Source organism: Silene latifolia, chromosome 4 (genome assembly GCF_048544455.1).
Source record: "Silene latifolia isolate original U9 population chromosome 4, ASM4854445v1, whole genome shotgun sequence".
Taxonomy (NCBI): Eukaryota; Viridiplantae; Streptophyta; class Magnoliopsida; order Caryophyllales; family Caryophyllaceae; genus Silene; species Silene latifolia.
The window spans coordinates 66,593,063-66,617,115 of record NC_133529.1 but is presented as its reverse complement, the minus strand read 5'-3'; the positions used below and the strand labels follow the sequence as shown (position 1 = coordinate 66,617,115).

General features: G+C 38.0%; 5 protein-coding genes across 6 annotated transcripts; 2 read left to right on the top strand and 3 right to left on the bottom strand.

The window, feature by feature from the left end:
* The first annotated feature begins 4,911 nt into the window (after nt 1-4,911).
* On the top strand, nt 4,912-8,614 carry LOC141653549 (formyltetrahydrofolate deformylase 2, mitochondrial-like). 2 transcript variants are annotated; one of them, XM_074461350.1, is made up of 8 exons: nt 4,912-5,190; nt 5,641-5,753; nt 6,617-6,767; nt 6,867-6,940; nt 7,027-7,186; nt 7,825-7,923; nt 8,018-8,104; nt 8,369-8,614. In XM_074461350.1, exons 1-8 carry the CDS (start codon nt 5,059-5,061, stop codon nt 8,513-8,515), a joined length of 963 nt encoding a protein of 320 aa, XP_074317451.1. In that variant the 5' UTR covers nt 4,912-5,058; the 3' UTR covers nt 8,516-8,614. The 2 variants fall into 2 exon arrangements, with proteins under 2 accessions (XP_074317451.1, XP_074317452.1); XM_074461351.1 differs by having other exon boundaries at nt 8,018-8,116.
* Nucleotides 8,615-8,709: 95 nt separating this feature from the next.
* On the bottom strand, nt 8,710-10,191 carry LOC141653547 (zeatin O-glucosyltransferase-like). Its single transcript, XM_074461349.1, has one exon. It carries the CDS (start codon nt 10,155-10,157, stop codon nt 9,027-9,029), a length of 1,131 nt encoding a protein of 376 aa, XP_074317450.1. The 5' UTR covers nt 10,158-10,191; the 3' UTR covers nt 8,710-9,026.
* A 961-nt stretch (nt 10,192-11,152) lies between these two features.
* LOC141652272 (F-box protein At5g07610-like) lies at nt 11,153-12,471 on the bottom strand. Its single transcript, XM_074459805.1, has one exon. It carries the CDS (start codon nt 12,405-12,407, stop codon nt 11,226-11,228), a length of 1,182 nt encoding a protein of 393 aa, XP_074315906.1. The 5' UTR covers nt 12,408-12,471; the 3' UTR covers nt 11,153-11,225.
* Nucleotides 12,472-12,927: 456 nt separating this feature from the next.
* Nucleotides 12,928-14,076, bottom strand: LOC141651604 (F-box protein At5g07610-like). The gene has a single exon (XM_074459308.1). The coding sequence runs from the start codon at nt 14,074-14,076 to the stop codon at nt 12,928-12,930; it is 1,149 nt and encodes a 382-aa protein (XP_074315409.1).
* A 1,665-nt stretch (nt 14,077-15,741) lies between these two features.
* On the top strand, nt 15,742-18,256 carry LOC141651603 (calcium-transporting ATPase 1, endoplasmic reticulum-type-like). The gene is made up of 5 exons (XM_074459307.1): nt 15,742-15,755; nt 16,396-16,441; nt 16,490-16,801; nt 18,049-18,174; nt 18,221-18,256. The coding sequence occupies exons 1-5, from the start codon at nt 15,742-15,744 to the stop codon at nt 18,254-18,256; spliced, it is 534 nt and encodes a 177-aa protein (XP_074315408.1).
* Nucleotides 18,257-24,053: the final 5,797 nt, after the last annotated feature.

Sequence of the window (24,053 nt, the reverse complement as noted above, 5' to 3'; positions counted from 1 at the left end):
AAAGACGAATAAAACAAGACGAATTGCGAGGGATTTAAGGAAGAAGAAAGGAAGCGAGAATCTGGCGGCCTCACGAAGAGGTGCGGCGAAATGCTAGCTCCTTCAAGAGGCGCAGCGATTCTTTGCGTCCTTTCTCGACGGTTTGTCTTCTGAAAATCCGTAAAAAAGGGTTTTAAACAAAGGGTTTTAGAAATCGGTTTTAATTGGTATTGTCGACATAAACCTTACAATTGTGATACAATAATTAAAATACAATAAATAAATAAGGATTATACACCCTCAGACTTACATGTTTGACGAAACGAGAAGGACTAAGATATCGATTAGTGATGCTCGACGCGAATGCAAAGAAAGTGCCCTCGTAAGAGGAAAACGATTAGATTAATTAAGTTGATTGATGTGGAGTTGGTCAAATTGGTCGGTCATGCAAACGAGGCTGGTACTCAGAAAGATCCGAGCTTACGTGGTCGAATGTTCAAGCACGTAGACGCCAAAAAGTAAGAACAAAAGTCTAGAATGCAATGGGAGAAGAGAAGGGCGGACACTCGCGTGAGAAATATGAGGAGCGAAGGCTCCTATTTATACTAATCACGTGAAGGAATTAGGGTTTCGGAGACTCTTTGGAAGTGAATCTCGGAAAGATATAAAAAGATACGAGAAATACGCAGAAAAGGGCTTGGGAAGAGGCGCAGCCGCCACTGCGTCTCTTGGAAGAGGCGCAGCACCTGCTGCGTCTGTTCCCAAGTGGTTTCCTCCTGCGGAAGAAAGATTTCCGTGTTTAAGTTATGGTAGGACGGAATAATTTGGTTTTCCTTAATATCTTATGTGAATATTACGGGAAATTGTTTACCAAAGGATGAAAATTATGAAATATGGAATAGAAATATCCGGAACATTCCAGAACATTCTGACTCGGGATTTAACGGTTATCAGAAAATGGAGACGGTTATAGGCCCGGACTCCAAATGTACTCTAATTACTGTCAAAACGACCGTATCGGCACGTAGATGACAACTAAGAGGTAGACATTAATGTTTGAGCAATCACTTGACGATAATCTTACGAACTGTCACAAATCGTTTCGCGTAGCAAACATGCGGCCCAATTATCATCGGGTGGTTTGCGGGAGGTGCAGAAATGAGGTATCTACAGTTTCATGGTGGTGCATGTTGTAATATAATTGGAAGTAGCTGATTTGTTTTGTGGATGATACTGTTAAAAGGCCATGGCCGTGCTTGTAGAAGTGTGATGCTTAGGAGTGTGAGAATACTTCGATAGTGGTAAGGGTTGGATGATGATGTTTAGAAGTTCGATAGTTTTGATAGTGGCTTGATGATGTTTATGAGTGTAAGTAAACTTCGAGGACGAAGTTCCTTTTAAGGGTGGTAGAATGTAACATTTCGTTTGATGTTATGAGTATCTTGATATTGGATCATCTAGTGGATGATATTTTACGGAGCTAGCAGCGTTTGTGTTGGTAGTGTATGGAGTTAGGATCGAGAGAGATATAATGGAGTTGGTACGATATCGTGAGCCATGTGGTGGAAGTAGGAATAGTTGGTGGAGTTGGGGTTACGAGTTCATGTTTGGTCGGTTGGGGTTTTGTTTTGAGTTCTTAGTTGGTTGTTGTGTCTTGATCGAGTTAGTATGTTTGTTTTTGGGTATGGGTTGAACTTCGGGGACGAAGTTCTTTTTAAGGAGGGAAGACTGTAATACCACGGTTTTATGAGTCTCTGGGTACTCTATCGAGTGGGCCTTACTCTGTCGAGTAAGTGTGTTTTGCGTTTTAAAACAGTTTCTGACCTGTTGGGTACTCGATCGAGTAGCCTTGGTACTCGATCGAGTAAGCGGCACTCGATCGAGTACGTTATTTACTCGATCGAGTAAGTGTGTTTTACGGGGTTGTTTTGACGGGTTTTGCTAATAACGCGAGTTTGATATAAAAAGTTTCCGTCAGTTTATTTCATCATTTTTAACCTTTCTAAACCTTTCAAAAGAAAAAGGAGTTACGTAGTTCTCTCTCGTCGCGTTGTTGGCAAATCCCCAAGGCTAGGAGTGTCGGATCATCTTGTTCTTTGCATCATAGTGTTCCTTGCGTCAAGGGTAAGATCTACATACCAATTTTATAGTATTTAGTTAACTTTGTTTAAACCCTAATTTTGGGATTGGGGATTTGTGTTAGTTTTGTGATTGTTAGTAATTATGTGATTATATGTTAGGAGGAGGATTCGTAGAAGAGGAATTTTGATACAGCTGTTGAGACCGTCTGATTGTGTTGCTGTTCCAGGTAGGGTTTCCCTACTCAGTATTAGTCCCATAATGTGTTGTTGATGTGTTGTGGTTGTTTAATACTATCGTAATTGTATTGTGACGGTTGTTGATTGTGATTGTTTGTCTCTGGTTCTCGAGATGCGTTCTTGGCTGAGTGGAGTCACTTGCGGGAGTGGCTTCACGCCCTAGTTTCGCCCTCCGTGGAACCCGACACGGGAGGGGATGTGCAGATTAATGGGACAGGGTTATCGCTCGGTATGATGAGCGGGGCTTAGGTGGGAACGGCTGCGGTCCCCCACTGGCAGGGCTGGTCCAGTGGACAGTCGGTGACGGAGATTGATTGGAGTGGGTGTGATTGTGTGTGTGACCGTGTGAGCTGCTTGTTTCTTGTGTTGTTGGTTGTTATATAAATTGTGTGATTAGTACGACCATTTGTTTAATGTTTTAAAAACTGTGGTGATCCATTCGGGGTGGTGAGCGATTATTGAGCAGGTATGATATGACGCGTATGGGATAGCTGGGATGAGTCATCACGTGGCAGTTAGAAGTCTTCCGCTGTGTCAGACGATATTTTATAGCTTTGATAGTTTTAGCAGTAGACCGTCTGAGAATCTTGTATTTCAGTTTTGGTTTTGGTTTTGGTTTTGATCATGTAATCACTTTAAACTATTTTGTTATTTAAATTATGTTTCTTCATTGTCATTTGATTATCATTGCCTCGGGTAACCGAGATGGTAGCACTTCCATGCCTTGAGTGGTCCTGGTAAGGCACTTGGAGTATGGGGGTGTTACACCTACGTACTCCCAGACCCACCACATTCCCGTCCTCGACATCCCTTGAAGCAACCCAATCCGGACGACCGGCATTCCAAACACAAAACTCACCATTGCACTCGCCAAAAGTCCGACGAAACCAACCTCGCTCGTTGCCAACACCGTCTCTCTCCCTCATATCGTTTCGTCCGCTAATTTTCGTTTTCGGTTTCCGTGATTTTGGGTGTGGTAAAGGTGTTCTTCGGTAAAGGTGCCCACTACATCTAGCTATCTCCATCAGCCGTCAACACCCGCAACCACACCCAATGCTCGTCACCACCGACGACGACGTTTATCCACCACTGAGCATTTCCTTCCCTGTTTCACCCAGAAAAATGGACCACTCCTTAGTTCAAAACCTTCTCCATATGCAGGGGCAGAGCCAATATTTTAAGGCAGCGGGGGCGAAAGAGAAATATTATAAGGGTGCTTCGAAAAAATTCGAAAATTTTAACTAAAAAATTCGAAGTTTTCAAACTTTAGCGGGGGTGCCCCCCTCGCTCCACCACTGCCCATATGTCAACACATAGCGAGGTATGGTCTAATTTTCCGAGGGCTTTGAGTTGGCTGCTGCTGGTGGTTTGTTCGAGTGGTAAATAGTGGAGATTTTGGTTATGGTGGTGGTGAATTCGGGTGTGATGTCTAGTGAGTGGAGTTGGCGGTGGTCGTAGGAGTGAGTGGGGCGGTGGTGCTTCATGGGTTAAGTGGTGGTTCATGGTGGGGTGGCTAGCGATGGGGTGGTGGTTAGTGACTTACCGATAGTGTTGTGGTCAAGGAAGGGGAGAGGTTATCAATGGTGATTGGCAAAGGTATTGGCTTATGGGTCTTAAGTTTGGTTTCTCCGGTCCTACACGAACACTAATTTGACAAATTGTTTTGATTTAAAACCAAAATGATAATTTTTTTATTTTTAAATATTATTTTAATAAAAGACTCAGTTAAGAAGGATATGAAATATGAATGAAAATTGGTGCCAAGTTGGTTTTATATTTGCAGTGTAAATGCTGTTTTCGAACTACCCATGATGAAATTGCGTTGAGAACTAATCTACATTAGAAATGCTGTTTTCGAACTACCCGTGATGAAAATTACGTTGAGAACTACATCTACAGTAGAAAAGGCGGCAATCACTTTAGCGACTCATTTCCCTCATAATCATTAATTACACAAGAACAATTAAGAAATTGTTTAAAGCACAATTCCAACGACCTCCTAAAATAAAGCCAAATTCGAATCTATAAGTGTTATAGAAAAATCCACCTAACTTTTATAATCTCTTCGATTACAAAGTACTCTTTATTGAGACACAAATCTGTTGTAAAATATGGTAGACAAGATAAAAAAGATGTTTAGGGACTAAAAAAAGGTTTGTACCAAATATGCAAGTGGAAGCATATTTAGGTCGTTTTTATACTAAGACGGATAATGATGGGCCAGTTCTCAACCTTGCAAACCTATATTTAATACTTCCTCTTATTCGCTATAATGTTCCCTCTTTTTCGAAACGGATTATTCAAGTAATGTTCCCATTTCCTTTTTTGCTAACTTTTACTCTTATTTTATTCATCTCTCTCCTATAACCAAACCCCACACAACTCTTTTACTCATATTTTATTACTTTTCTTAATGTTTTGGCCCCACAACTCTTTATTTAAGTCTTATTAATTCATCTCTCTCTCCTAACACTAACCCCACCAATGTCCTTTATTCATTTTTATTAATAGTAAGTATCGTGCCAAAAGCAAAGGGGAACATTATAACGAATTGGAGGGAGTATTTTGTGTGTTTCCTAATCTAAGTGATTGGCCACCATAATTTCCAGAGGATTGTGAATAATATGCAGAAATTAGTTGGTGAAAAAAATGGCAACCCAATTATTCACCTTTCGTACACTCCTGTCTGGGCTGTCTCAGTTCCACAAACCAATATCTTAGCATGATGAAGAATTAAGGTCCAAAATTATTGCAAAAAAACATGAATATTTTTCGAAGATTATCATCACAACAACAACCCAACTTCTCTAAATTGACAAAGAGATCCTTCAACTCTTGTAAATCACCTGCAGACCCCTCTCTCGTTCATGGCATCCATGTCTTTCATTGCCCTGTAAGTTATTCTTCTACTCGTATTCGTTTTGTATTATTTTACGTTATCCACAGTAATCACTACCTCTGTCTCAGTCATTTGTTTAGTATACGAAAAAACAAGTTAAGTAAAGTGATCGAGGCGGAGGGAGTAATTGTTTTGGTTGGTGCCCAAAAATTATGAAAAGTTTGAGTCTTTATTGTTTTACACTATCCAATGTTAATTACTCTCTCCGTCTCAATCGTCCGTTTGTTTTGGTTGGTGCCCATATGTTTAAATTGTGAAAAGATTGAATCTTCTTGTTTGTTTGATAGGAAATGCACTAATCATTGATTACTGTGTAAGATCGTTTTACAGTGTACAATGGTTCTATAGTGTATTGGATATCTTATTTGTTGTTGCAATACCGAGTGTTTAACCAATCAAAGGTCGTATTACGTTCTTATTCCATAATTTGTGGGGAAAATGTAGGATGCAGTTGGGATAGTGGCCAAGTTATCAGAGTGTATTGCTTCAAGGGGTGGAAACATTCTTGGAGCTGATGTTTTTGTGCCTGAAAACAAGCCTATCTTTTATTCCAGAAGGTCTTTTTCTTTTGCATTTTGCTTTTTGCTTTTTGCTGCATTATCGTCGCCTTGATTGACCTATGCCAATTTATCCATTTCTGATTGAGCCAAAGACTTACTATTCTTTTGCTTTGGTTAAATTTTTATGGGATATCATATCTTCATACTGGTGCTCTGAGAGCATTTATAGAACACAATAGCGGGTTTGTTACTTCCTCTATATCTCCGAAATGCCCAATATAGGTTTTGGCGCAACTATATAGGAATGCATGTTAGAGGGAGTAGTATTTAAGACATTTGATGATTTGACATATATTTTGGTTAGAGAGGAGAGATTAGCACTTGAATTGTGAAGCTCTTCATAGAGTTTGGTAAATTTAGGAGCATCGAGGAAATTTATGGGATAAAAACTGTGCTGGTAGTGCAATGTAGCTAGATTTCGCTTCATAATTGAGCTTCTGTATATTGCTCTTGCTTTCAGAGCTATTGATAGTGGTCATTTTTCTTCTAGTATATGTACATGCTACAATTTCGAAACATTATCCTTTTGTTATTACTCCCGATTAGGTACACATTATACTGTCCTTTTTATCGCTTATTTCATTTTCACCTGCTTACCCCATTGCATGAGGTAATGGCTACCAGCCTACAGTCTTCAGTCAGTGATCAGATTTTGGTTTGAATGGAGCCGTAATAACAGTTTTGATGATGACGAATTTTGATCTCATGTGATGAGTACCACTCGCTCAATGACATTACCACCTAAGCTAGTCAGTGGCCACTGATGCTAAAATGTTACAGTTTGAACCTTCACTGTGAGAAAAGGTGGTTTGAAATTTCTTTTACATGGAGTAATAATTATTGGTTCCTTTGCTTTTCAGTGACTTTATTTTTGATCCATCCAAATGGCCAAGGACGCAAATGGATGCCGACTTCCTCAAACTTGGTGCAATGTTCAGTGCAATAAAATCAGTAGTTCGCGTGCCTGATCTGGATCCAAAATACAAAATTGCAGTTTTTGCTTCTAAGCAGGTCTTCTTTTTATTTTACCTTTTATCCCCTCATTTTCGTCATGGAGAAGCGAGCCGGTATTCCATAATATAACACTATCTTTCATTAATTTTATTGTAGGATCATTGTCTTGTTGATTTGCTACATGCATGGCAAGACAAAAGACTGCCTGTTGATATAACTTGTGTGATAAGGTTATCAATGAACACACCCTTTCCCCCACATTTCATGTTACTCTTAATATGTGCTATCTTCACTGAGATTTCTGTTGTTCTTGCAGCAATCATCATAGAGATCCAGACTCCCATGCGATGCGTTTTCTTGAGCGGTATCAGATTCCATATCATTTTCTAAACACTAGTGCTGTAAACAAAAGGGAAGAGGAGATCCTGGATTTAGTTCAGGATACAGATTTTCTAATACTTGCGAGGTACATGCAGGTACCCCTGATCTCCCTCCTATATATTCATCCTCTGCTAGTGACACTTTCTGTTGTAGCTACATAAGGTTGTTCTCACTATTCCTTGGTACTGGATTATGATGAAATAAAGTAAATTGCTCACTAAACTGGCTCTGCCCTTCTTTTTGCATTGATAATGGCAGTCACTTGATACAATATTTGACTCCATTGGCATCAAGGCCACGTGCACATGACCCCTCACCTCGCCATGGGAGGAAGCCATTTAGGTGTTGGGCCAATGTTGTTGTACACTGTTCTTAGGCTGCTTGCGCTACAAATTTCCATGATAATCACAAAGTTTGGAGTTTTATTAAGGCCGAAGGAACTATGAATAAACTACGAAGCAACAGATGTTGGAGTTGACAATAAGACAAAGGAAACATGTTTACATTTTGTAAAGTGCGAGTGTTAAAGACCTGAAATAATAAGACAGAGAAAACATGTATAAGACCGTCTTCAGCTTACAAAAAAGACCGTCTTAAACTTGAGGCAACCTCAAAACAGATTTTGGGCTGTGACTCGTAATGTTGTTGACTTTTGATATTCATGAGCTATTCTTCTTCTTCATTTTCTTTTCCTGTTCACTGTAATTCTTGATTTTGCATAATCTTTTTGTAGATATTTTCAGGGAATTTCTTGAAAAAGTATGGAAAGGACATAATTAACATTCATCACGGCCTTTTGCCATCATTCAAGGGTGGGAATCCTTCCAGACAGGTTCCATTTTGCTTCTCTCTACTTTCAATAAATTTCGCGCTTGCAAGATTTTGGTGTGTCCCTGTACTTACTATTTTGCAGGTGACGTTGGCAGGCCTTTGATTATGGAGTGAAAATGATTGGTGCTACTGCTCACTTTGTGACCGAAGAACTTGATGCAGGAGCAATCATTGAACAAATAGTATGCCTTTAAGTACGGTGTACATTATGTCATATTCCATCATATATACCCTACTAAGCCCGTGATAACTCCTTTCTTTAAGTATTCAACCTATAAAGAGTAAAGACCTGTGTAATGAACAATATTTATGCTGACGGGATTCAAACCATCTCTACATGACTTTACTAGCATAGTACGGAGTGTGTAGGTTTGGACTCCATAGCTTATTTCCTTCATTGGCTAGATTTATTAAAAAACTGAATTGTCTTATGTTCTATGCTGCAGGTTGAGAGAGTTTCCCACAGAGATAACTTCCAGAGCTTTGTTCAGAAGTCGGAAAACCTTGAGAAACAATGTCTTGCCAAGGCGATAAAGTGTTACTGTGAGCTGCGGGTTTTACCTTTCCTGGAGAACAAGACTGTTGTATTCTGAGAGCAAAATTAAATCAAGGCAGATCGAGTGTATGTACTTTCATTCTTTTTCAATTACACTTCCCACAATATTTATACTAGAAATAAAAAATCCTTCATCTAAGCGATTGCTAAAGATTGAACTGTGTGCTATCTCAGAACCGTAAATTTTAGTAAAGACTACTTCCTCCATTTCAGTATTTCACTGCATTAGTCAGTCTCATTTGGCCGCCTTCTCTTCACCTGAAAAGTCAAATGGCGATGCCGCCTTACTCAAGAATATGAAAAGGGTAATGACCTAATATGTGAGTTTATTAGAATAGTCGATTTTTTTTCATTCAATGGCAAAAGCCAATGATTACGAAACTGTTGAATACAAAGACAAATAGGCATTAGAAAAATTACAAAACTGTTGAATTCAAACTTTCAAAGATAAAACAGACATTGGAAAGGTGTTTTTCGATAGTAAAGAAGAAAGCTTGATTGATATAAAGATAAACCATAACAAGAAAACAATGGTAAGAGAACAATATCTAGGATCTAGTTATGTGAGATATGAAAGAATCCAACTCTAAACGGGAAGAACCGCCTTTGGCACATGACGCTCTAACACGAGATCCTAATTCAGTAGCTCTTTTCCTGATTTGTTTTCCTTCTTCTGTTTGCATCAATTTTCTAATTGCATTCTCAACTGTACTCGAAACCACAACTGTACCTCTGTGTTCCCACTCACGAACAACTATACCAACTCCAAGAACCTCAGTTACTAGGACCGCGTTCTTTGGCTGGTCAGAGGTGATAGGCCAGGCTGCGATTGCTACTCCCATGCTAATGCTTTCCACGCATGAGCCCCATCCGCAGTGACTCATGAACCCCCCAATTGATGGATGCGCAAGAATGTCGAGCTGGGGGACCCATTCTGTCACCACTAAGCCTCGTTTTTTCAACCTCTGGTGGTACTTGTCTAGCAGCTTAGGCTGCCTTGCTGTCTCATCATGTGTGAAAATATCGCCTTTATCAGCAAATCTAAGAACCCATATGAACTTTTGCCCACTTTTATCCAACCCAATTGCTATCTCTGCTATCTGCTCATCAGTCATTGAGGTAAGTGTACCAAAAGACACATACATTACAGAGTTAATCTCTTGCCGATCTAGCCATTGCAGGCATCTGTGTCTGTTATTGCATTCTTCAGCAATAACATTGATCTTCTTCTCTATCGGGTTGAAAGGTCCAAGAGGGAAGTGTCTGATCTTGGAATTCATGGGCAAGTTTTTGAATAAGTCGATGAACCTGTCTTCAATCAGCCTGCAGGTGTTATTGATTGAAGCGGATGCGAGTTCCAAACTCAACCTAGTCTGAGAGATTATAAAATCTGTAAAGTCAGATGTCGTATTGTACCCTTCATTAGATGGAACACGTCTAGCAATGTCCTCAACATCGAGCTGAAATGGTTTATCAGCCATAGACTGCCATCTATTGAAAAACAGCGTGAAAGCAGATGTAACATGGAAAGTGTAAACCTCTGCATTTGAAATAGTTTTCACATCTTGAACCACAGAAGCCATTAAACTGTCATGAATGACCTTGACTCTCCTGTACTTTACTGCAAGCTCCTTCAAAAGTCCGTATAGATGGACCGTGGCTAGCCTAAGAGGTCTCATATGCGAAGGGGTGTTAGTCGGGCATTAGGGTCAGGAGGGGGTGTACTGTAAGGACCTAGTTTGAAGTCATTGAATTTGATTTTAACAAACATGTTACTGTTACCGTTACCATTACCATTACCATTACCATGTGTTTGCATTTCCAAGTTCTGGTCGCGGACATTGACCTGGTGGTTGTGAGCAGCCGAGCCAACATAATGTACTTGGATTCTATATGAGGCTATGAGCTGAGAAAGTCGGAGGAGTTGATTGAGATGGCTTTGGGCTGGGAAAGGTACCATTACAACTACTACTTGATCTTCATTTTCCATCTCTCTGATTTCTTGAGTGGGATTCTAACAACTAAAGGATGTATGTAGTCAAGTAGATTCTAAACAAGTATTTGTCTTTAGTTTATTTTCTTTCCGTTTCTAAGAAAACAAAGGCTAATTCAGCTTATTAGTTGTCTAATGACGTTGTCCAAATTATTAATTTCCCTTTTGGTTTAATTAATCCAATTTGCTTAGTTTATATACTCCGTATAGATGTAAGGAGATAAGATACGTTGCTAGGTGCTAGAGTTGGAAGTCATGTAATGATAATAATGTAGTCTAACACTGGTGTTTTAGACAGCTCGTTATTCGGTAACTCAAGTAGGAGAGTCGTGTTATGGGTGACCTTATAGCACGGTTCAGTGAACACTGTGTATGTGATGAGTGAGCCATAACCCAACTCTGTTCAACAGGGGAGCCCTCTGGTTTCAGACTTTTTGGTATTCTGCTTGTGTGTGGACTGTAAAATCGGCGCTGAGGAAAACCGTGTCTGGCACAAGCCTGAATATGAATTGCGTATCCGTTGGATTGAACAAGATAGGAGCTGAATTGAATTAGTTTGTCAAGAACATTATCAGATTTAGCAAACATCACTTCACACTGAAAAAACACATCTCTCTATTCATTCTGTACTGAAAAATCCTGCACATCTAAAACTACATCACTGTAGCCAAAATGCACATTCATTCTCATAAAAAAACAGCAATAACATGGTTCAATCCTTGAAAGTAAACAAACGGTCGGAAAGATCATATAGTCATAGCACCTGATAACAAGAATAGATCCTATACCACACGGCTCTGTCATCTCCACTTAGCCTTAAGTCACACAAGTTTGTCGCGAATTTCCTAACAGGGTTATAGGCAATAACTTCACCGGGAATGGCGAGAATGACCTCAAAATCTTCATAATACTGGTCTTGTACAACTGATATAATGTCAGCCTCATAACGTCCAAATAAAGGGTGTGGGTTTTTGGATCTGCGAGCAATAAGGGGGAAATCCATTGCTAAGACCTGTAAATCAATCCAAGTCTTCAGAAACCAACCACTGTAGTCTTCTTTCATCTCAAAGAGTTCGAAATAAGGCAGGTCGGGTGATGAGCTGCCATAGTAAAGACGGCCGTAGGACCCTCCAAAATACTCGCAGCTGACCAGGGAATGTTCTTTATTAACTGGAGGCTTAGGCATCTCTTTCAGGATCTCTGTATTAACATCAAAGTAAAGCCCTTTTGGTGTGCGTCTCATCCAGTGAATTGCGCCATTGCAGAAGACTCCCTCGTTGAAGTCCATGTCACCAGGTGCGTCAAAGGGCTTACCTGAGATGGTCCACGTACGGGTTTGATCCGAGTAAATGGATATCTGATGAAGTTTCGGGTCTAGCTTTTGAACAGAAATGACTTTGTAATTAGGTGAAATTTTCGGATCAAACCCCAAATTTACAGTGGCTGTAGATATGTTTCCCATGACAGGAAAGCTAGGAAGCTGGTCGATCTGGTGTGTTGCGAGATTAGAAATGTAATACGATTGGGATGCATGGGAATAGCAAAGTAATAGCTCATTACAAGATTGTAATATTGTAAGTTTCAATTCTTGAAGAAATGAAAAATCCGGGAAGTCGCTAGTTTGAGAATTGTTGAGTGAAACATACTCAATTGGCGGGTTTTCAGACGCCTGTTTAGGGATCAAAACAAGACCAGATACCGAGGGAGGGTCAAGGGAGTAATACCTCAGGAAGTCTTGATTGGACATGGTTGGGAACAAAGGCTCTGTCAGTTGATAACCGAAATCTAGATCGAAGTTTATGTCTGGTAAAGAGAAGTAAAGACCACCTGATAAGTCTCCAGCTGATAAGTCTTCTGTCTCAATGCCGCTCTCGTCAGCTGATAAGTACTCATCATTATCATCATAGTCGACATTGACAACTGCCTTTACCTCCATTGTTAGCTTTAAATTCGTTTTTGTCTGGATGAATGTGTTTGTTACACAAGAATGAGAAATGGAGGAGATGTTTTCTCAGAGAAAGTTCTACGTGACAATGTGACATCCTCTCAGGCATATGAAAATATCAAAGTCAACAAACTCTAACATTAATCCATGGTAAGTAAACTTGTTAGAAATATCCAACATAATTCGGAGTCCAAAACTCCAAATGTTTTTGGCTTATCATATCCACGTCTGAGAATCAAGTTTAGACGTGGGTAAGCGAGGTTATATGAAGTCGGGCGTAACATAGAATAAGGGGCACACAATTTTGGCTGTGACCGCAAACATCAGGAAAAGAATGAGTCTTTGAACTGTACAACGCCAAGTAACTTCCATCTAAAAGAACTGATCAAAGTCGGTCAGAGGCTTAAACATCACAATTCACAAATATGTTAAGTTCAGTGGACAAATATATTTACAATAGCAAACTTCAATCAACAACTGTTTTATCAAGGAACCTTTCCTGTAATCTACATTAAACAAGAGACAATGTCTCAAAATATTCATACACTGAATGGGTTTTATACCAAATAGTTACATCAGAGGGACGGAACACCGGATCATGCATCTCTGTTGAGGTTTTCTTCTTGAGATTAAAAGTTACAACTTCCCCTGGTATTGATAGCACAACTTCCAAATCTTCGTCCTCGTCCCCAGAATGAACAACACTCAAGACATCACACTCATATTCAGAAAATAAAGGATGAAACCCGAAATGCCGTGCTATAGAAGGATATTTAGTGACTAATACATTGAGATTAAGCCTTGATTTCAGATCCCATCCCGAGTAATCTTCCTTCATCTGGTATATCTCGTAATAGTTTAGAAGAGGGCGCGAAATTATATAGAACAAGTAGTCTTTGGATTTACCAAAGTACTTAAATTTATACTGTGATACTTCCACCTCATCCCTTCTAGGAAGCTCTGGCATTTCTTGTAGCATCTCTGTATTATTCAAGTCAAGGTACAGTCCGCTGACAGTGTTCTTCAGCCAGTGAATTGCATTATTGCAGGAGACACCGTCCTTGAACTCCACATCATCAGGGACGAAAAAAGGCTCTTCAGAGAGACTCCATACACCCGTCTCAGACGAATATATGGCTATCTTGTAGTTTGACTCCTGCCCATCTACCTTTTGCAGGCAGACAACCTTGTAATTAGGTGATCTCAGGGGGTTAAACACTAAATTAAGCGCAAATTCATCATTTCTCAGATACGGGCAGCTAGGAAGCTGTCTGAGCTGGCGGGTTGTTGGATTGCACACGTAATGTGTCATCTCAGATTGAGAATAACAGATAAGCAGTCCTTTGCAGGCATGTATAATTTCTAACCCTCGATAATTGAGGAAGTCGACAAATGGAAAACTGGGTTTTGTTTGATTAAGTGAAAGGGAATGAATTTTATGAGATTGGCCGGGTTGTCTAGGGATTAAGAAGAGGCCAGATAATAATGGCGGATAAGTAAGGGTGTGTTTTTTGATGAATGTAGGACTGGTAATTAAAGAAAGCCATTGTTTCGACACCCATTTACATAGAGCGAGAGAATTTGCAGGCAAACGGATGAATATTTCTGCTGTTAAATCTTCACTACCTGCAACTTTCTCACCAGATGTTGGTTCCTCCATCATAATTGTGATCTTGAAGAGGTCATACAAAGTTGTTACATGATCATCTAGTGTTAAGAGGTAATAAACATATGCAATTTACATTGAACACTTCTTCTCTAATACATTTGATAATGACAGCATACTAGCACATATAGTAAAACTGATAGCAATGCTTTCTATAGTTTACAGTTTTGACACAATCAATGTTAATAAATTTCTCCATATGGAAAAGGTCATATCATACAAGCTGCAATTTAATTTAGGAATTGAGTGTTGCCTTTTGCTTTTTGTTCTGCTTTTTTTTTTTTATCACATTCATCTATATGACCTGTTTTATTATTTAAGACGGATATGTCCATCTTAATCAAGAGTTTGTGTAAATTTTAACATTCGTACGATGTCGAAGTATTGTTTAGCTTAAGGTTAATTTTGTAACGTCAAAGGTTCACACGCTTGAGCTACTCGTTCTATGAGAGTATAAATTATTCGGTTAATCTAAATCAAGCATAAAAACTGAGTCGCATGTGTATATTTGAATGATTTGCTATACTATTGCTCAACCCCAAAAAAATTTACAAATGAGGGTTGTGTTGAAACGATTATTAGAGAATGGATCCACGTTAGATCAGGAGCAAAGTCGTTACTTCAAGTAGTGAAGTAGTGACTTTCCTCTATACATACTCGTACAAAACAACATAGACTTGGAGAAAGTAGATAGTAATTCAAAAGTTAGAGGTGGACACAAAGTTGAAAGCTACAAAATCAGCTACTTGTCGATTTCGGGTTCAATATCCATCCAAACACAGGGTAACGTGTTCGAATGAAATTACACCACTCTCCTCTTGTTAGAGTATAAAATCGATCTTGTAACTTCAACCATTAGTTTAAACTTTTAGTTAACATGATTTCTCGACATGGTATTAGAGTCATGTGACCCAAAAGTCACGGGTTTAAATTTCAATGCCTCTCATTTCTAAAGTGAAATATTAAACAATAGGTATTGGGAGGCAAAATAGAATTTGGAATTACAACCCTCTTGACATTTCTTAAGTGCATTTGGATTAGCAACTCTTTTATTATAAATATATACTTGGAGAAATAAAGTATACACTCACAATATTGTGCAAGGACTTGTAGTTTATTACCCCCTTTCATTCACCTGAATTATATCATACTCATAGTGAACGAGGGAGAATAGTGGTAAACGGCCTCTTTTAAAATTTGTCTCAAGCCACATACGTCACAATTATGCATAATTTATTTTTACACTACTTAGGAAGATTTGTAGATATGAATCTCGAATACCAAACCCTTATATCTAAAGTCTTAAAAACAGATTTATTTAATAACTAGTATCTTTTTATTTAAAACAAATAAATGGATATATATATATATATATATATATATATATATATATATATATATATATATATATATATATATATATATATATATATATAGAGTCGGGATCCGGTGAGAACTCTTAAATATTTGAGGATTGAGGATTAATAAATAACCGTCGTATCAAACAAATGAAAGACTCAGATTTTGCGAATTTAAACAAATAGGCCTCTGGGATAGTGACACGTGGATAAAGAAAACAAATCACCCTCAAAGGTAAACAAAACAACACGTAAATTGTGAAAATTATCTTTTTACTTCTCTACCTTTCTCTCTCTAAAAATGAAGGAAATAAGGTACTAAATTCCTGAATCACTCAAAATTACGAAGCAATAACAATCATTCTTCGATATAATTTGCGTTTTGATTTGAATACAGGTATAAGTTTTGATCTAATGCTTTCAAATTTTTGAAATTAGGTATATTTGGGGGAAAATTTGTTAAAATCGATTAATTATACAATATGCGTTTACAGATACGTATGTATATTGTTGTGGATATTTTTGTTTATTGAATGATTGAAATGTTAAATCTTCTGATTAATTGATTATATATCGTAATTTACAGGAGTAAATGAGATGGAGTAATTCTGTTTTGCGGTAATTTGTGAATTTTTGGTAGTGATTGAAGTAAATTGGAGAAAAGAAGGCGGGATTATGCCAAAAAAAATAACAGAATTTGAGTAGTAAACCAGGGAAATGTGGAGATTCATTTTCGCCGTGGACAAAAGACTTGAAGGAGTGTGAGGAAAAGTATGGTGTTAGTCGTGATGTCGGTCTTTCGAGTGACGATGTCGAGAAAAGGCAGAGATTTTATGGATTGAATGAATTGGATAAGCATGAGGGGGTTTCGGTTTGGAGGTTGATTTTGGATCAATTTAATGATACTTTAGTTAGGATATTGCTGTGTTCTGCGGTGGTTTCGTTTTTGCTGCAGTGGTATGATGGCGATGAAGGGGATTACGGCGTTTGTTGAGCCATTGGTGATATTCTTGATATTGATTGTGAATGGTATAGTTGGGGTGTGGTAGGAAAGCAACGCTTTGAAAGCATTGGAGGCCTTGAAGGAAATACAGTCGGGGCATGCGACAGTAATCCTTGATGGGAAAAAGGATACTAGTTTGCCTGTAAAAGAGTATATACCTGGAGATATTGTTGAGATTAGAGTTGGTGATAAGGTGCCTCCTGATATGCGGGTTTTGACATTGATTAGGTCAACGTTGAGGGTTGCGCAGGGGCCGTTGACAGGTGAGAGTGAAGCGGTGAGCAAGACTGTGAAGCCTATGTCAGTCAGGGAAAGAAATGCATGGTTTTTGTTGGAACTACGGTCGTCAATGGGAATTGTATTTTATTGGTGACTTATACTGGGATGAGGACTGAGACAAGGAAGGTGCACTCACAAATACAAGAGGCGTCCAAGAATGAGGAAGAGCCCCCCTAAAAAAGAAGTTGAATGAATTTGGTGAAATGTTGACTGTTATAATTGGGATTATTTGTGCATTGGTTTGGATGATCAATGACAAGTATTTCCTTACCTGGGAATATGTCGATGATGGGTGGTGGCTAACAAACTTTAAATACTCGTTTGAGAACTGTACTTATTACTTTGAAATTGTTGTAACACTGGCCGTTGCTGCAATTCCTGAAGGGTTGCCTGCAGTTAGAACGACTTGCCTGACCCTTGGAACACGAAACCTTGGAATTAATAATATAGTGTTACCAAGATTTGCCTTTTGTATTTTAAAATATCACACATTATTGTAAACAATATCACACTTAATTTGAAACAATATCACCCTTCTTCTAAAACAATATCATCACATCACAGTTAATTGTGGACAGTACCCCTTTTGTATTTAGTATACAATATCACATATACTCATAAACAATATCACTCTGTATATAAAACAATATCACGGTTAAAAGTATTTTAAAAGCTGTCTCAAATTTTGTGCTACTATTAAACAATATCACAACCATTAAAATAAAATACCACAAGTCACTAGAAACAATATCATATTGTATATAAAACAATATCATACTATATACAAAACAATATTAAAGTAAAAGGAATTTTAAATCCCTATCCACTTTTGTTATATGAGAAACAATATCACAACCATTAAAGTAAAATATCACATGATATTTGAAACAATATCACACTTTACCAAGAATTATATCAGAGCCAAAAGAAATTGTTTAGCCATAACTACTTTTGTAATCTTGAGATACAATATTCACCTACACCAGAAATAATTGAGGATTGAGTAACAAATGAAATAAGTTCTACCATCAGGATATCCATGTACTTCCAATTACAATTTTTTGTCCAACATATCTAGCATACTTTCTAGACCTCTATAGATACTATCTGCGAATTAATATTCACGTGATCCTCATACACCGTAGTAGATGAAACGCTTGCTTTAACGATAGGAGATTGTTGGAACACTTTGCAATCCTCGTCAATTTTTGATTCTTGATTTATCAGTGGACCGACTCTCTGGGATTGATCCTCAGACTCATCATCACACAAAATATTTGTTTCAACAAGTGATTATTGTAGTGATCCAATACTATTATCTGTTAGAAATGTCTCGGATTTCCCCAAAACCATCTAGTTCTATTTGGCATTCAGACTCAAATTCGATGGAAGAATGTCTCCTCTATTGTTGCACAAACTCAAGAGCAGGTGCAATACTTGGATCAAGAGCAGGTGATTCTTGTGCCTCTTTAACATCTCTATCTTTTTCCAATGACAGGTACTGCTATGGTGGTTTGGCTCATGGGTTTTGTAGATTCCACCTCCTCTATTGCGAGTTCATCTTGCTACTGGTTCTTGTGCATCCTTTTTACTCGCTTTCTGAAACACACCATGGTTCTCCTTAACAGATTGATCTTCCAGAGTCAAGACGTCAATATTGTGATCTTTTATATGTAGATCAGGAATTGATTCCTTACTTGATATAATATTTGATTCATTTACAATTATACCCTCAGCTTGAACAAATTCAACAGCACTGACATCCCACATATGTGAATCAGAGGTTGATTCCTTATTCTATGCAAGATTAGGCTCACAATTCAAATTACCAAATTCATAATTTTAAACATTGACGTTATCTATTAGTGATGTGTTGTCACCGAATTGTATCCCAGAACCACAATGGATTTCAGCCAAAGCTTCCTCAGGAACATCAGAATGAATCTCGTCATCTAAGTAACTTTTATTCAAGCTTAGTGGTATGCTCTTCAAACTGAAGTCGCCAAATGCATCCAGTTTTGAAAGCAAGTCTTCAGCCAACTCATCTTCCTGTGTTGTATTGTCATGATCCTCTGAATATTTATCTTGAGTACTCTTTTCAACCACAACCTCTGAAACAGGGTCTTTTTCAAGTGTCTCAAGCTGTAAGAAAGATTCATCATTCTGAAGCAAACTAGTTAAGATTTTATCCTCATGCTCTTGAACCTTGAGAAGCTATGCATTTTCATCGACTTTGTTGACATGAATGAATTCCCAAAGATTAGTATGAATGGTAGTTGTACCTGTACAATATATTTTAAATTTAGTAGATTCAATGTGGTAAAACAATTATTAAATTGTGCTTCTAGCAATTAATGTTGTTTGTAAAAGTCATTCATCCCAAAACAAGATGCAGCCATGTGATGCTTAATAAAGCAAATAAACTCATTTCAACAATTCAGCCCTATGTATCAATAAGCATCACTGAATCATTAACATGAAAAGAGAAAGTTTGTGTGAAAAAAATAACTCTTAGTAATCTATATATTATGTATATGGGTGTGTTTCAATTGACTAATTCGTCTTTGGAGACAAAAATGCATTTCTACTTCAGAAGCAAGCAAACAAATAGAATTTTTTCAGACTACATTTTGTCTGAAGTTTGAAACCCCTATGGTACATTTTTTTCACACACATTTTAAATTTTGTGGAGCATACGACACATTTCTTGTTATTGTTTACCAATACGGATATTTCACTACTTCTTAGTAAACAATACAACCATATGAAGTATATGTCAGATTAATTTAGACCTACAGACTTCAAAATGTTTCAGAATCTGGAAAGTTCGACCTAAAGCACATTCACATGTCACAAATGATTATATAATCTAATATACAATGTAAACAAACAAGTAATAATTGATTTTTGACAATCAAAGTAACAGATATGCAGTAAAACAATATCACACAATCCGCTAAATAATATCATACAATCTGCTAAACAATATCACACATTATGTAAAACAATATCACACTGTATACATATCACAACCATAATCTTTTTCTAAATTTGAGAATTCATATCACAATAATCATCTTTTATAATAAAATCAATATCACAACTTAATCTTAGGGCTAACAAAATCGGAAAACTATAAGAAATGCAGTAAGATGACTACTAATTGTAGCATAATTACAAAATTATAAGAATCCGGAGTAAAATGACAAGTTTATGTAGTTGATTAAAGAAGTGAATACACAAACCCTAGAAAATTACACTGTACACAAAAAACATGTAAATCGCTTGAAAAAATTAGGGAAAATCAAATGCAGTAAACAATCCACTACAACGTAAATAAGAAAACGAAAACACACATAAAACTGTAGCATAATTACAAATATATGTAGGAAAAACAACAATTACATGAAAATAAAAGCTGAAATTACAACTTAAAGAGAAAGTAGATGTACCTGACATCGCAATTATGAATGATAGAGTATGATTGTTGATGAGAAATAGAAGAACGACAAACCTAGAGCTGAGATTCAACGCGAAACCTAGAAATGGCGAGAGAAATCGTAGGAAATTTGGGGATTCATTCAAGAAAGCCTACAAGAATATAGAAGGTAGAGAGAGAAAGGATTTAAGCACAAATGAATTAGTTTTGTGAGAAGAAGAGATTTTATTGACGTGCGAAATTGACTATTCTACCCTTAATGAGCCGCGCACAATAACGTACGTTGGATCTATTGGATCTGACGCCTTGTATTAATCCTCAATCCTCAAATATATGAGGTATACTCATATGATCTCAATCCTATATATATATATATATATATATATATATATATATATATATATTTAGGATCCGGTGAGAACGATCATTCGGTGAGAACGGTGAGAACAACCCCCATCCCTTAGATTAGAGTGAATGAACGGCTCATAATAGAGCTCCAAATTAAACACATCAGTTAAACCATTAAAGCATTCACCCACACCCCACATTTATCCTCTTCATTCACACAACTCGCTCGACCCCTCACTTCCCAAGACCGCCATTGCCAGAAGATGCCATCGCTATCACCGACATTCACCACCGATATCGACATCACCGGCAGCCATCACCGCCGTGGATATCCTCGGCAACACCATACTCCATTATCACTACCGGCCACCAAATAAATGGCCACCGCGACAACCACTCAACAACCGCTTAGACGATTCCGGCGAGTTTCCTCGACCATGATGACGCATGCGAGGTGGGAGATCCGGGTCAATAGATCGCATGAACGCCAGTTCGCTGGTGGTTCTAATTTTTTCACTACTAATCGCACCACAGTTGTAATACTACGAATGTTTTGAATTGTTGTTGTGATACCTTGTGATGCGATTGGTATGGATGATGGTATTAGATGATGCTTAGTTGTAGGAATGTTTATAAGTGATATGGTGGTAGTTGTGGGCGAACTTCGGGACGAAGTTCATTTTAAGGGGGAAGACTGTAATACTCCGTATTTCTAATAATAATTTATAAGAATAATTTATGTAATTTAATGAGTAATTAAATGACATTTCTAATACTAAATTCAAGTGAGACGTTAATTAAATAATAAATTAATAATTCAAGTCATGAATTGGGTTCGGCTAATATTTGTGCTTTGGGCTTAGTTGGTAATCGAGTGTTGGACTGTGTGGTATTATTATATGGGCCGAGACTTATTTAAATTGGTATTAGTGTAATCGCGATTTATATCGGGAATTAATAATAATATATAAAGGTAATTATGATTATAATAATAAATAATAAAGTTATGGCAATAATAAATTAGTAAGTATTATATGAGGAAATCATAGTTATGTTAGGATTAATAGTATATGATAAATAATAATGATATAATTATAATGACAATTCCTATACTAATTAGAATAAGGAAAGTTACATGGTTTCCTAATTGGCCTCGTATTCTCTAAATCTTACACTATAAATACCACCTTAAATCTGAGAAATAATTCATAAATAAAAAAAAGAGCTTTAGAAGACGGAAGAAGAAGGAATTAACATAAATCAATTAATCAACTCGAGGTAATTATTCTTCTTAAATCGATTTATATTCTTTTCATGCAAGCATCTTTAGATCGGTAGTATGACCTATATAGACCACCATAGGACTCGGGAATTGGACCTATAGCGACATTGGACTGCCAAGTTTCTAAACTGACCATTTTTTACCGTCGTTGACCTTGTTATGGTGGCTTTTGGGGCGGTTGAAAGACGGCTGGTCAGAAGGGATTTTGGGTTAGGTTTCGTGGGTTTGGGATGGTTATTTGACCCACTAGTTGGACACGGCTTGACCTGGGGTTTGGGTGGTTGATATTTTCGGCAGGGGGCGGTTGTACTGGTGGTGTTGGGATGGTCAGGGATGGTGGTTTGTGCGGTGGTGACGGAAAACAGGGGAAGTGACTCGTGTTTGGGCAGGCTGTTTCGACGGGGTTTTTAATGGTTGTAGAAGGTCTGGATTGGGGTGGTTTTGGGTGGCTTTTGTCGAGGGTAGGTTGGTGAGTTTATTAGTGGTTGTAGGTGGCGGTGAAGGTGGTGTTAGGTAGTGGTTTTGGGACGGGTTTTATGGGGTGTCAGGTGAGTGTTGCGGTTGGTGTCGTGTGATAGGGCGTGGGTTTGTGGGTTGTTGGTGGTGGTTTAGCTGGTGGTTAAGGGTTGTCGGGGTTGGCCTAGGTGCAGATTTAGGCGGGTCAGGTTGGGTGGTGCTGACGGTGGCTGGAGGTGGTGTAATAGGTGGATGAAAGGAGGGTGTTGAGCGGGGGGTTTTACACGGGGGTAGTATACATGACGGGTGTGTTTACGGGATTGTTGTGTTTTTTTTTTTTATCAAATCATACGGGATTTGTTTGGGGTGTATGGGTTGGTTTGTGTTTTATTTAATTAGGACGGGTTTTAACCAATATTTGAATCGGGTTAGTTTAGTCGAGATTATTAATTAATTAATTAAATAGTTAATACATGTATGTCGGGTTCTAAGTTGAGTTGACTCGGGTTTATAAGTAACCGGCTTTTAATATATATAATGAAAGGGTAATAATAATTTAAGTAATATAATAATTAAATCAATTGGTTATGAATAGTTAGTAATTGTAAATAATTATTTATGATTAGGTGACGGTATTGTTGAGAAGCTTATATTGGATTTCTACTAATTGGATTGCGTAATTGGAGTGCTTGCTTTCGAGGTAGGATAACTACTCAACTCGACTTTTGTGAAATTTAATGGATGCGCAAGTTATTATTTTTGGATTATTGTGGTTTTTTTTATTGGATTGGAATATTCGTATTGGCATACTGTTTATTGGTTATCCTCAGTCTCGGACTGGGACGACAATGAGTTATGAGATTATCCTCAGTCTCGGACTGGGACGACAATTGTGCTTATCCCCGGGCCAGGAGTTGGCGGGACGACGGTGTGGTGGAGCCTCGGTCAAGGACCGGGACGACTAGTGTGGTTATGATGGGAATTGGTAGTGGTATTTATTCCACGTGTTTACATCTGTTAGTTTGTATATTTAATGTTGTGTGATTATCCTACTCAACCATTGGTTGACGTGTTTGCTTCTGTGTCAAAATAAAATTGATGCCTGCTTTAATTGATGGCATCCTGTGGTGAACCATTTAATATTTCCGGTTAAATGGGGAGCAGATTTAAATAGCAGGTTTTGAGTTAGCTGGATATGGGGAGCTTGGGCGTGTGAGCTTGCGGACCTGCAGGAGTCTAGATCACATATATAGTTATATCACTTATTTAATTTCCGCTGCGAGTTGTATTTATTTTTATATTAAGTTTTAGTTGATTAAGTTGTAATGAACATGTATTCACTAAAGTTTTAATTTAAAGTACTTTGGTATTGTTGTACTTTGTTATTCACTACCTCGGGAAACCGAGATGGTAACAGTTCTATTTATTTGGGAATGTCTAGCTAAAGGCTCCCGAATAAATGGGGGTGTTACAACAGTTGTCGTTGAAGGGGACGAAAGAGCGCCGCTTATGATGGTTGTTAGGTGGCCGGAATCTGAGTTACATTGATGTATCTAGTTTGTTAATCGCCGACGGCAGAAGCAAATGAAGATTGGGGATGAGAGAGAACCGATTGTTGGCGGTAGAAGCAAATAAAGCCGGTTGTGATCTAAAACGTCGGAGCTGCTCGATGGTGGTCAATGCCGACACAAAAGCTTCAAATCTTATATTGTGGTTGTCAACGACGGCTTAGGAGTGCTGGCTTGGTAGTCGTCATTTGAGTTGTTGGTGGTTGTGCTGATGCGCGACTTTTGATGAATGTCGCTG